Here is a 13543-nt window from a genome sequence, read left to right as displayed (position 1 = left end):
TTAACCAATCTGATAGCCTTCTATGATGGAATGACTGGCTGGGTAGATGAGGGGAGAGCAGTGGATGTTGTCTACCTAGACTTCAGCAAGACTTTTGACACTGTCTCCCATAACATCCTCATAGACAAGCTCAGGAAGTATGGGCTAGATGAGTGGACAGTGAGGTGGATTGAGAACTGGCTGAATGGCAGAGCTCAGAGAGTTGTGATCAGTGGCACAGAGTCTAGTTGGAGGCCTGTAGCTAGCGGTGTCCCCCAGGGGTCAGTACTGGGTCCAGTCTTGTTCAACTTCTTCATCAATGACCTGGATGAAGGCACAGAGTGCACCCTCAGCAAGTTTGCCGACGATACAAAACTGGGAGGAGTGGCTGATACGCCAGAGGGCTGTGCTTCCATTCAGAGGGACCTGGACAGGCTGGAGAGGTGGGCGGAGAGGAACCTCATGAAGTTCAACAAAGGCAAGTGCAGGGTCCTGCACCTGGGGAGGAATAACCCCAGTCACCAGTACAGGTTGGGGGTTGACCTGCTGGAAAGCAGCTCTGTGGAGAAGGACCTGGGAGTGCTGGTGGACACCAGGTTAACCATGAGGCAGCAATGTGCCCTTGTGGCCAAGAAGGCCAATGGTATCCTGGGGTGCATCAGGAAGAGTGTTGCCAGCAGGTGGAGGGAGGTGATTCTCCCCCTCTCCTCAGCCCTGGTGAGGCCACATCTGGAGTACTGTGTCCAGTTCTGGGCTCCCCAGTACAAGAGGGATGTGGCACTACTGGAGCAAGTCCAGCGAAGGGCCACAAAGATGATTAGGGGACTGGAGCATCTCTCTTATGAGGAAAGGCTGAGAGAGCTGGGCCTGTTTAGCCTGGAGAAGAGAAGGCTGAGAGGAGATCTTATCAACGTGTACAAGTATCTGAAGGGAGGGTGTCGAGAGGATGGGACCAGACTCTTTTCAGTGGTGCCGAGCGACAGGACGCGAGGCAACGGGCACAAACTGAAACACAGACACTTCCATCTGAACATGAGGAAAAACTTTTTCACTGTGAGGGTGACAGAGCACTGGCACAGGTTGCCCAGAGAGGTTGTGGAGTCTCCTTCTCTGGAGATATTCAAAACGCGCCTGGATGCAATCCTGTGCAATGTGCTCTAGGTGACCCTGCTTGAGCAGGGGGGTTGGACTAGATGATCTCCAGAGGTCCCTTCCAACCTCAGCGATTCTGTGATTCTGTAAGGACTTGATAGTGTGGAGTAAATAAAGTATGGAGGGACATACTGAAAAACAAGGCAAAAATTATTGAATAACTGCTTGTTGGCTGAATATTGTTCGTCCTAAGCAGTGTGGGCAAAAGTCATATAGAAAACAGTGTATAATCATGCAAGTGAAGACTGTAATATAACACGTATATGCAGATGAGCCGAGTTAAACTTTTGGCTCAGACTGTTAAGAGTTTGGTGAGATAATCACCTGAAAGGTGGGGGGAGATCTCAGGCAACCTAAATAATAGCGCTAGCAGGACTGCCTCTGATGGAGTTGCTTTTGAGATATTGCCTGTCTCAGTGACATTGTACACCTGAAAAGTTTACATTATATTAAAATGGCATGTTGTATTCTTTCTGTTAAAGTAATACATTGTGCTATATAACTTTGCTGAGTTTTTTAATGAATAGTTGAAGTACTTCGTTATAGGCTACGCTCATCCTCAGTACAGTGTCAGTGGCTTATATATGCTTGGCATTTGTCCACATTGATTTAAGAATCCATTACAGCTTCTTTATTCACTATATTTGTGTTCTTTTGTTTCAGAAGTACACCAACTTTGTTAAACAGTTCAGAGCCCTTTTCACTGTATGTACCTGGTCATGTGCCAGAATTAAATGTCATACATTATACAGACAACCAACCATTAACTCCAGAAGAACAACTGGTTATCATGCGCTTACATGAGGAAAAGATCTATAAGCAAGAAAAGCCACCTTCAGAAAATGATATAGAGGTATTTACTCTGCTTTTTAAGGTTGAGAAAAGTAGCAAAAATAATCATCAGCAATATATATCTGTGAACTGTTTACTTAAAAACAGTTGAGAGAGGAAGACAGTGCACGACGTTTAGAAGTTGTAAATATTCAGTGTAGCTAAGTGCTGTTAAATCTTAGGTCAACTCTGTACCTTTCCTGTTTGTTTCTTTCCAGCTACTCAGTCTGCTTTTTGTTCTAAAGCGTTTGCAACTAAACCTATCTTGCCAAATTCTTAACCTCTCACGTTGGCTTGTGCACCAGACATCACTAATTTAATACACTGCACTTAGTTCTTTTGGTATATATGCTTATACTGAAACGGATGGAAGTATTGTAAGAATGTCAGGCATTGGCAGTGCTTTGAAAAGAACCAAGAGACAGATAGCCAAAATGCGTGATATTCAAGTGCCTTTCAATTGTGAAAAGGTTTCAAGAAATAAAAAAGCTAAAAATATTTCATTATATTTCATTACCTGTCAGAAAAGTCATACAATAAGCTTAATGTTTTAAACATTATTTTGTAGAGATACTGTTACTACATATATAATGGAGTACAAGAAGACATGCTGGCACCTCAGGACAAGGAAGTGATGAATGTAATTTTAAAGCGTATTCCGGCTCATATTCTCACTAACCCAAACCTGGAGAATTTACTTGAAAGTTTGAAAGAAGAGATTAAGGCAGACTATCGTATCAACCTCATGAAAGCCATTGGTAAGAGTCAAAACTTATTAGCAATTCAGAGTGTGTAAATGTTTTGTGCATTTTGAGAGCAAGTCTGCATTCTGTTCTTAGCATCCATGGAGAGTTCCCTTGGGGTCAACAGAGCTACAATAGATATCTGAGAATATAATCGATGATTATGCAACATAAAATTCCAGTTTCAACAAATACCTATTTACTAAGCCCTACACCCCATTATTTAAATATACAGTCAGTATACAGTTTAGTAGCTCTGTGTGCTTACAATCTTTTAGTCTATTCCTGTTTTATACTCATTCCTAATTCAAATCCAAATTGCATTCGTAATGCATAATTCTGTATAATTTCCTCAGATATATAAAAGAGGGCGTGGATCAAATGATGATGGACAAGGAGTGATAATCTTAATTTGTAGTATGAGAAATTCAGATCAATTATTAGGAAAACTTTGCAACTGAAAACATAGTGAAGCACTGCAACAAATTGTTAATCAGTGGAGGCTTTTAAATTCATGGTAGACAAGAATCTGTCCACAACAGTCTAAGTATACTTGATCCTGATGTGGGGAAAGGGTAAACTAAGCTTTTTAAGCAGATACTTCCCAGACTAACATTTTTGTTATTCTACAGTAAATCACTGTTACCCATTAACAGCCAAGTTTATCTGTCTCAACTCCAGTGAAGACAGATATTACACTGAGATCATATCACAAGTTCAAAGGTTTTCATTTAAGCCATTACAGGATTAATGAAAATTAAATAGACGATGATTATATGGTATTACACTGTACATGTTCAACAAATAGAAATCATCATAAATAAATAAGTACAAAAGAATGTCATAAATATTGAAATTCAGTTGACCAGTGATCACTGAATGTAGCACCAAAGTCCAAACATGCTGCTTTTTTCCAGACCTGGGTATCTAAAATGTGGTCCAAATATACAGGCCAAATTAGCTGTTCCTGTTTAATCTTGTGCCTCAGCTCTAAGTTACAAACTTTCAGTGACAAAGATGTCTCCGTATTTCACATCCGTATACCAGTAAAACTATGTTTATATTTACATTCATATGGGTGTGATAGGTGTTTCCTACTATTCAACACTTGGCAATTGAAAGAACTCTTTTACTAGAAAATACCCATTTGAAAAATGAAATCAGAGCAGAAAAAAGCATAGTTCATCTGAACTGCAGTCATTGGACTTCAGAGGTCAATTCAGCTAATCTGCTCCTTACCAAAGGAATGGGGGCACTCAGCATTAGCCTGCCAGCTTTTTTACCTGGTTCTTTCTCTTTGTGTTGGGTTGTAAATCAGTGATTAACTTTACCGAAGTATAAAATGAACATAAAAATTGTTCTGGCTGAAGGAGTAGGTGATGGCTGTGTGTTTGCTAATACGTTGTAGTCTTCAGAGAATGAGACTGTATCTCAGGGTAGCTTGAGTGTGTAAGGTCAGTTGCTGTCATTGCAGAATGTTCCCTCTGAGGCTCTAGTTTCGTAGTCGTGTTAGGTTGATCTACATCCGCATTATGGCCAAGAGGGAAGTGGTTTCATAAGAAATTAGACTATGCTTTCACTCCTCTTGTGCATGTATATCTGTTTTTATTTTAATACCTCCCTCCTGTTAGATAATCTCAAAGAAATTCAGCATAGGGGACCATGACTTTAGATAGTAGACTATGACTTTAGAGAAATTCAGTGCGTATTTTATGAATGTATGTAGAGGGGCAGAAGGGAGAGAGCTATTAATTGCCACTCAGAGCACTACAGAAGGAGGTGACCTCAAGGCAGACAGTGGAGAATTCATGTGGGGTCCTCATGGGTGAGATGCAAGCTGTAGGTAACAAGGCTTTGTTGGATCTGCTGTTCATGAAGTACTTACCTTATATTAGTAAAATAAATGACAATTAAGCTGTGATGAGTGTCTTGGTGATCAGGATTTCCTTTGATTGTATTTTGTAGAGTGCCAAACATGCTTGTAGCAACAGACATTATCTTCTTAAAATGATCTAGGTAAGAATTAGTTCCAGAGTTTAGAAAATCAAGAGATCTGGTTTTCAAATGGAATATATGATCTCTCAGAACTGGTATTTTGGAATTGACCAGTTCCTGCTCCTTCAGATAAGACCAAACATTGATTGTGCAGTGAGTTACAATTGCTTCCCAACTCTTGCACACGAGATATGTCTGGAGGCATGAAATCTATTTCCCCTTATAATACACTGAATGAATAAAATTATCCATTTCCTCTTAAAATGCAGATGCAGCATTTGGCTCTTGGGTTTTCCAGGTGTGAAATACTTCCTTTTAATTTTCTTAAATGTGTTGACCAGTGTGTGTGGCATCTCATTCATTTATTACAGTTTGACATAAAAATGAAAGAGTGAATAGTTTTCACTCTGAGTTCTATAACCTTTGATATCTTTCTAAGTCCCCTTTAGTTTGTCTTTTTTGGTAAATTCATTATTGTGCTATATTTCATCCTAAAAGTGTAAAAGTAACTATATGATACTGCATAAGTTTTAAATGTACAGAATTCTATGACTTTCTGAACTGTGGAGATATTTTGTTTGCACATACAGGTTTGACATGCAGTCTCACAAACTTATATATGATTTGTTCTAGTTGATTACATCTTGATGGATCCAGCTGAGAGAGAGAGACTGTTTATTGGAAATACCCCACGCTCTTTTCCCCAGAGAGTGGTCCGTGCCCCCGTCCCATGGCATAGCTCTTACGAAGAAGTGAAAAGCTGGAATGAAAGCAATCTATTCACAGTGAATCCATTGATGCATACTTTGCAACAGCTCTGGCTTTCTGAGTAAGGGGTCTTGTTTATAGGATCATAATTAAATTGAGAATGTTCCATTTTATGGCTTGGTTAGAGTGCATCTGCTGACTTCTTTACCCATGCTACTGAGATCCTGGTGGCACCTGCTCTTTTTGCTTCTCTAACCAAGCATGCAAGGTTAGAGTTCTTCCATGGATAAATTATTTTTTATTTCTTCTCTTCATGACCCCTGAAGATAGTTCAGATGTTTGTAGAGGAAAATGACAAAATCTGATCCGTCTTCTAAAGATTTTTTCACCACACCAAAATAGCGAGCCTGTAAGAATCTCAGCATACAATGATTGCTTCCTGCAGATTCTGAGTGCAAGCATTAGTATGTATTTCATGTCTACAAACAGTCAGGAGTAGTTACTCAGTGCTATGAAAAGATCATCCCCTGTGTTAAATATGTTGCTGTTAAAGTAAGAGTCCCGCCTCAGATTAAGGGTGATTTGGGATTCTTGTCTCGATTCCTGAAATTAGCAAAAAGAGGGCTTTCATCTCTCTTAAATTTGAGTCACTTTCAGATGTCTGTAATTGGAGGTGTGAAATCACTGGGCACTTTTGAAAATGGAGAGGCATGTTTTCTTGTGGAGTTAAATATGTAGTTAGTAATCTTGAGAACTGCTTTCTCTATTTAAGTAACATTTGCAGGGATTTCAGTTGTTGTTTGTTACAGACTGTGATATATGCCATATTGATGAAATTTTATTTTTTTTCTGTACAGGGTAGCCAGGACTTATTACTATTAATGTGGAATAGAAGCAGGAATTGTCATTCTGTATGTTCTTTAATGTCTGGATGCATTAACAAATCTAGGAAAAGGACAGAAATGATTCCAACCATTTTAAGAAAAAAATTACTTTTTTCTTAAAAATTAACAATTTGAAGTATTGCCAATACAAAGTGAAATTCATGAGGCCTTAACATTTGCTAAGAGCAAAAAAAAAAAAAACCAAAAAAAAAAACCACACTGGAAATGTACTCATTCTACAACTTTGCAGTGAAGTGACATGCATCAATGAAACAAATATTATTTGTGTTTTTAAGTACTTTCAAGACCTTCCTGATTCCTTTTTATATTTTTTTAACAGAATTCCTTGAAGTATCTGCTCTTTGTATTACTTTCTATAGGTACAGTCATCTAAGGTTTGTTCGCACAAAAGAAATGCTTTGTGGTGACCTGCCACTGCTGTCTACTGAATTTAAGGATCTCATTCGAAGACATTGTGTGGAAGCTCATGATATTCTTCAGAACAAGTCAGTGCCAACTGCAGTAACAGCAGAAAAATAGAGCATCTTAGGCTTATTCACTGTTTGCCAATGAGAAAGTAGATGATCTAACGAATGAAGCTTTCTAAGTGTTAGGAATGTGGAAAATTCTTAGAGATCACAATTTTGGGGCTGCATTGATCTTACAGCTTTGCACCTGAAAGTGTATTTTTTAAAGGCAACTTGACATCCTTATTTACTTCAGTCAATTTGGAATAAATTAAGCAGATGTGTTGGAAACCTGTGAGTTTTAAGGATTTCCCTTTGAGCTGCAAATGTTTATCCACTTGTGGCATTAGCCTGAATCATTTTGCTTCTCCTCTGTAAAACCCTTGAAATCAGTTGAACTTAGACTGACGAGGGAAATGGCTCTTTGATTTCGTTCAGTGCACGGAGAAGTTTGAAAGAGATCTGCTTGTGAATAGAAATGTTTCCTTTTTAAAACTGTTTCTATCTTCAGTTCACTGCAAATCCTTGTTGAGCCCTGTCTTTTTCAAAGGATTTTTAGGAAAGCTGTTGAATGGCTCAGGTTGAAAGATACCAGGCCTAATAACATCTGTATCCCACAGGTCTTAGAGCCTTCAGGGTTTTTGTTTGTTTGTTCTTGTTTTTTAGTTTACTAGAAGCCATAAAAAATCGGGGAAAAACTAGGGAGCTTTATAAAGCAGGCTGTAGACTAAGATGACACTGGTCCCAACCACAAGGCTGACAAAACAAAGGGAGAATATGGTTCTTCTCTCGACGTATAGAAGAGCAGTAAATATCTTGGGTGCTGAAAGGGCTGTTGAACCTACAAGAGGGTGCTTGTACAAGAACAAATGGGAATAAACTGACTATGAATAAATATAGACTGGAAATGAGAAGTTTCCTAATCATGGGAGGAGTGGGGTAAACCAGCCTAATATCTAAATCTGTAGTAGTGGTGAGAGAAAATGGAACTTGTTTCGTTATGGAAGCTGATCAATTTAAGTAAGAGATTTTTTGAGGCGATAGCCTGTGATCGTAGATGACTGCATTCTGCCGCTCGAGATCTCTTCCAGTCTCAAGGTTGCCATTTAATGCTAATCATTTAATATTGTCCCTAGTGTTTAGTCTATTAATATTCATTGAACCAATACTAGAGCCCAATGATAACAAGCATCCTTAGCTTAAAAAATCAAGTTTCCTCAATGTCTTTTTACAGTTTTGTTTGACATCTAGTTAACTGTTCTCTACTAGCCCTCTGAATTTGCTTATTCTTTGTGTAATTACTGAGCTTAGATTTAATTGCCAGGAGCAAGGTAAGACTAATAAGCTTTTAAATACTTTGTCCATGTTATTTTATTGTAGGTGGATCCCAACTTGTGTATCCTTTTTCTTTGATCAGAGAAGGAAATGGCTTCATTTTGCTCCTGAACATAACTGTGATTCCTCTCAGCGAGTTGAAAGCTATTTTGGTTCGGTAGCAAATCTCATGTCATTACAATTACGTGAGATGGTTATTAACTCTTTAGAAGATCTTCTTGCATTTTTTATGATCCACAAGGTATACGCTGTGAAGTATATCTATGCTTATGATTATCAGTGTTATGTAGAGATAATAATCCATACAGCCATAAAATAAAATACCCTTAAAAGGCTAAAATATTCCAGATAGCTCTTGCCTTCATAAGCTGTGTCTGGATCCTTCAAGCCTTTGTGCATACTCGAATTTTTTCTCATGGTCAAGAACTACTTGCATAAAAAGTCATTTGCAGTAGGGTTATAATTAGCAGTCTGTAGGAGTTTCTAGCTCTGTCTTCAATGGGTGTACTTTTTTCAGGCTTTTTAAAATTTTATTTGTATTGGCTTTCATTTGTCAAAAGACTTAAATGTGTTTTTCTAAAAGCACATGAATAACCCCCTTTGAAGTCAAAAGCGTGCATAGTCATGTGTGTAATCCTTTGCAGAGACAATTGATATATGTGGTGTCCCTGGGTGTACCAGATGAATGCCTTTTGTTATTTGAAGTAATACATTTAATTATAAAAACAAAAAAATTGGACTGAGAGTTTTTATTACTGTTTTGGCTACCATAAAGTCGCCTCTTAGTGGAAACGAGTTCTTTAAATATCGGATCACCCAGGATCTACCATGATAAGACAACATGAAACATATTTAAATGGAATGAATGTGGGAGATGAAATATTGCATTGTAGCAAGAGGATCACACGTAACACTGTCAAAGTTATGCTAAGCCTTGTATCTGAATGATGATGGTGCTGCTGCTGATTTCTTTTTATCATTAGAGCATCTACATTAGGATTCTAGTCATGAATTAGGACTCCGTTACTGTAAAAGGAATTTGGGTGTACGACAATTCTTATTCACCATCCAAGCAATTAAAAAAAAAAATCTTGCACTTGTTGCTGGATTTTATTTCTGTCAGTCATTAAGGATCTTTTTTAGGGTTTTGATTCTATATGGTAGTTAGTGCTTTACTTCTGTTACTTTAGTGGGAATTGAGGCAATTAGGCTTAGATCCAGTTCCCTAATTCCAACTTTTACAGTTTCGTTTAGGAGTTGGCACGTAAAAGTCTTGTGTATTGGAGCATCAGTGTTTTGAATAAGAATCAGTAAAGAAGATCCTGTTCGTGCTGTGTAGTTAAAAGAGATTTGGGGAAGTTTTAATCTTTTTTAAATGATTATAGTTATAGTTGATTTCTCTGGCATGTACAATTTTCATTCTTTTCTCTAAGGATGGGAATGATTTTACAGAACCGTATCAAGAAATGCAGTTCTTTGTACCTCAGATACTAATAGTCAAACTCAGTGTGGAAGAACCCAAGATTGTCTTTGAGCCACCTTTGAAAGAATGTTGGGATTTAATCAGCCATTGCTTCATGGAGATCCTACAAAGTGCTGAGGACCTTCCAAAGGTACTGGATAAGTTATAGCTGCCTACAAAATACAGTGTGAATAAAAGCTGTCTATGATATAAATATATAGTTATAAATGAGGCAGAAATCTGACATATAGAAGATAAAGATGAGGGTTGTATGTCAGGAACTGCATGAACTTTTGTGATTATAGAAGATAGAATAGCAGTTGCTCCTTTTCAGATTCAAGTTATATTAAAGCTCTGGTTTAATTTTCATATAGTTTTCACAAGCAAGCAATGTGTGTGTAACCAAGTGAAAATTTGTTCAGGCGTAATTACTACCTTTGTTGCTACAGTTTTTCTTACAGCAATAATTTTTTCTGCAACAGAAATAATTTGTGTACTTGGATATATTCCATTTGTTCCATTCTATTATGCAACAGCCTTTGGGATATTTTATCATTTCTAATTAAAGAGTGAGGAACAACTCATTCAATTGTTGGGCACAGGGTCCAAGAGCACATATGAATCCTTCCTTTGCATGCTCACATTGGAACTTATGATGTAAATGTGTGAGTAATTGAGCACAGATTTTATGCCTATAAGAGACAGTTTGAGCATTCAACAATATGGCATTTCAGCTCCAGAGACATAGCATTAAAGTCCCAAGCTTGCTCCTGACTGGAACCTTTTTCCAGGAAAGCACCAAAGAGTGCTTTGAAGTGACTGTTAAATATGAATCAGAGCCTTTTTGCATTACAATCTCTTACCAAATCATACGTATTTTTTTAAAGTGGTGGGTAAATGGGTAATAGAGTACTTTATTTCCACTGTTGTATGTGGTATCACAGTATTTGCAATGGTTCCCCTTAGGTAGAAAGATTTCTATTTCCAGAATTAAATAGAGATGATCTCACTCTCCGTACAGTCAAACCAGATGAATCGTTATTTTCAGAGTTTGTGAACAAACTTGAAAAGATCTTTGAGAGCAACATACTTGGCCCACAGAAGTAAGTTTTGGCTGTTTAACTCCCTTGCCCATCCAAATCCTCAGATTCGTAACATTATCTGTTTGACTCAAACATTCACCGGTTTGAGTTGATTAGTTACCTGTTATAGCAAATCTTCATATTGGAATCTTGTGTTTGCTTTTGTGATTTTCTCTTCTTAAGGTATTTAAACGTGTACAGGAAATACAGCGATCTTTTGAACAGCAATGCAGAGCAAGACATTACTGATTTTTTGAAAGAGGGTCATTCTTTAGAAGCTTTTAGTAAGGTAATATATAACTGACAACTGTTACATGTTCATACAGCAGCTAACGCATACATTAAACTTCCTATTATATTGCCTGTTCCAAAGAACTTCCATACAAATGGCTTGTCTTACCCTGGAAAGTATTAGGGAAAACATCTCAATTTACGTAGCCCTTTGCTGCAGGACTGCTCTGACAAGGGGGAAGAAGGTTTCTCTACAGTTGCCTTCTACGGGCTAGGTTGGGGCAAGTTCCTAGTGGAAGTCCAGTAGAGGACTGCCCAGAGTATTTGATGAATTGTGTACCTTGCTGGTCTTTCGACTCTTGCCCTTAGTCAACCCTGTCCTCTTTTTTTGCTTCATTCCCAGGTTAGCCGCTGGCTGAATACTTCTTATGAGCAATTTGTGATACTCCTTAACTATCACAATTTTTTGCATTTTATTTACTGTGCAGAACTTTCTGCCCTGGATTCTGTGGGCAGGAGTTGAGCTCTGAAAATAAAAAATTAAGTTCTTCTTTCTGTTTGAAATATATTGTCCATTTTCTGGCTGGCAATTAATTAGTTGTTGCTTAGCATTTTTCATGTACGGACTTTAAGGAAAAATAACAGGTTTATTTTCCATTTGTAGAAGATTGACAGTTTAACAAAACTGAAAAGGGAGATTGCTTCCATGCATATCACTGTCCCTTTGGCCATGTTCTGTCTGGATGCAGTACAATTGAATGAGGAACTCTGCAATAGGACCCAAAATCTTAAAGACAGATTGATTGAATTTGAAGTGATGGAAAACAGAACATTAAATAACAGGTACCTGTCGTTAGCATGCATAGTTATTGCTAGATGCGTGGACTGACGATGTAGATCAGTACCTGAGAGGGCTTTGTTCATCTGCTGGGTTTTGTAGGACTGGCCAGCCATGTGCAAGGACACCAAACTAGGTATTTAAAATTGAACAGGTACAGAAATACTTGTAAGTAAATATACAGCTTAGTCTGTACGGGGTATACATAAAGTTTACACTGGAAATATGTCACTGTTCATTCAGCCTTTGCTGACCTAGGATTTGAGTTGAGGTCCTTGCTTCCCCTGCTAGCTCCCAGCTAAAGCAACATAAAGAATTCACTGTGCGACTCTGTGTTTGTGCTGTCCTTGACTTTTTTTGCCAGGGGAGTACTGGTCCTGATTTCAGAGCTTGGTAAGTTAGGAAAAAAGGGGGGGGGAGAAAGGGAACTTTAAAATATAATGTCACTCTAGTGTAGTGGGATAATTATGGCTCTCTGAATTAAAAATGTATTAAAAAAGCCTGGCAAGTAAAGAATTCCTCCACAGTGAATGGAGAGCGACAATCACTATAAGGAAATGATTCATCCCACTGGTCTGAAAAAGATCTCTCAGGTGGAGATGAACTATTCTCTAGTGGGGCCTCTGTGTCTCCACTGACTATGGAGGGGATCTAGATAACCAGCTTGGGCCAAGCACATAACATTTCGAAGGCTTGAGTTCATTTAAATGAACCCCTCCTTCGTGTGTGGTTGCTGTTAAAGTGCCTGCTGTTTGTGTAGATACTTGCAGTACTGATCTGGAATCTGGAACAAGAAAATGTATTACTGAGAAGAGGGAAAATAACAAAATAAAATAAACCTGATCATTGTATAATTTTTCTCTTTATAAGTTTGTTTAATGCCATACGCTTAATTTTGTTTTTATGGGGTGATTATGGGGTGAACTGTTGCTTACTGCATTCAAACCTCTTTTTCTTCAGCAAGTCAGATCTTCAAACAGGAAATTCTAAACCTACGGGAAGGAACCTGTTCATATGTTGTTAGTGGTAATTTGGAACCAATCTAACAATCATTCACTTATATACCAGTTCTCGTAAACATAGTAGGACAATAGAATTGATTGTGTAGAGTAAAATAGCATCCTTAATAAATGCATCCTTAATAAACTTGCTTTGTGTATTCATCTTGATATTTAATTAAGATGAATACTTAAATAAATAAATGCTTAATTTATGAAGATGCTTAGTATTCATGTTTAAAAGAAAAACTTCATGAACAAGATTTTGCATCTCTTTTCATTTATGATTCCAGTGATATGTCGGTTTTCTTTTTGTTGTAGCATTTGCAATGAATATAACATAATTGCAGAGAGAGTGAGTGAGGTGCCTTCGAACACTGAAGAGTTAGTGGAACTTACTGCATACTTAAAGAAGTCTAGCGAAGTTACTGTTTTTAAACTGAGACGGCAGATCTCTGAAGCAACATACAGACTGGAATTCCTCATGGACTATGCTGATCTTCCTTGTATGTCTAAACTACAGAATATAAAAATCTCCATAGGAAAATATGCATATATATGTATATATATGGATATTGGGCTCTACACAGATAAATGTTTCATCTTCTAAAATGTTAATGGAAAGTTCCAAGTGAGACAAATAGGAAATAATAAGGATTCACAAGAGGCAAAAATACACCAATGCAAGAAGGAAAAAAAAAAAAGCCCAACAATCTTATTTCTTCTTTTCCAGATGAAAGATTGCATATTGAGAATGCTTTCCAACTTTTTTATAGAATGGGCAATGATTCAGCCAATGCTATTTATTGCCAAACTAATAAAATCAAGTAGTCTGGGA

General features: G+C 37.7%; 1 protein-coding gene across 1 annotated transcript in view; it reads left to right on the top strand.

The window, feature by feature from the left end:
• DNAH3 (dynein axonemal heavy chain 3) overlaps positions 1–13543 on the top strand; it is a 72966-nt gene that overhangs the window by 7668 nt on the left and 51755 nt on the right. The window contains exons 6-15 of the mRNA XM_067306285.1: positions 1795–1984; positions 2531–2720; positions 5334–5529; positions 6673–6798; positions 8140–8335; positions 9528–9707; positions 10523–10659; positions 10822–10927; positions 11534–11712; positions 13027–13211. Of these exons, the coding sequence (XP_067162386.1) occupies positions 1795–1984; positions 2531–2720; positions 5334–5529; positions 6673–6798; positions 8140–8335; positions 9528–9707; positions 10523–10659; positions 10822–10927; positions 11534–11712; positions 13027–13211 (1685 nt within the window). The remainder of the gene's footprint in view (positions 1–1794; positions 1985–2530; positions 2721–5333; positions 5530–6672; positions 6799–8139; positions 8336–9527; positions 9708–10522; positions 10660–10821; positions 10928–11533; positions 11713–13026; positions 13212–13543) is intronic.

The sequence above is a fragment of the Apteryx mantelli genome, chromosome 16 (genome assembly GCF_036417845.1).
Source record: "Apteryx mantelli isolate bAptMan1 chromosome 16, bAptMan1.hap1, whole genome shotgun sequence".
NCBI classification, from domain to species: Eukaryota; Metazoa; Chordata; class Aves; order Apterygiformes; family Apterygidae; genus Apteryx; species Apteryx mantelli.
Note: the sequence above shows the minus strand (reverse complement) of the source record. Positions and strands in the feature narration are given on the sequence as shown.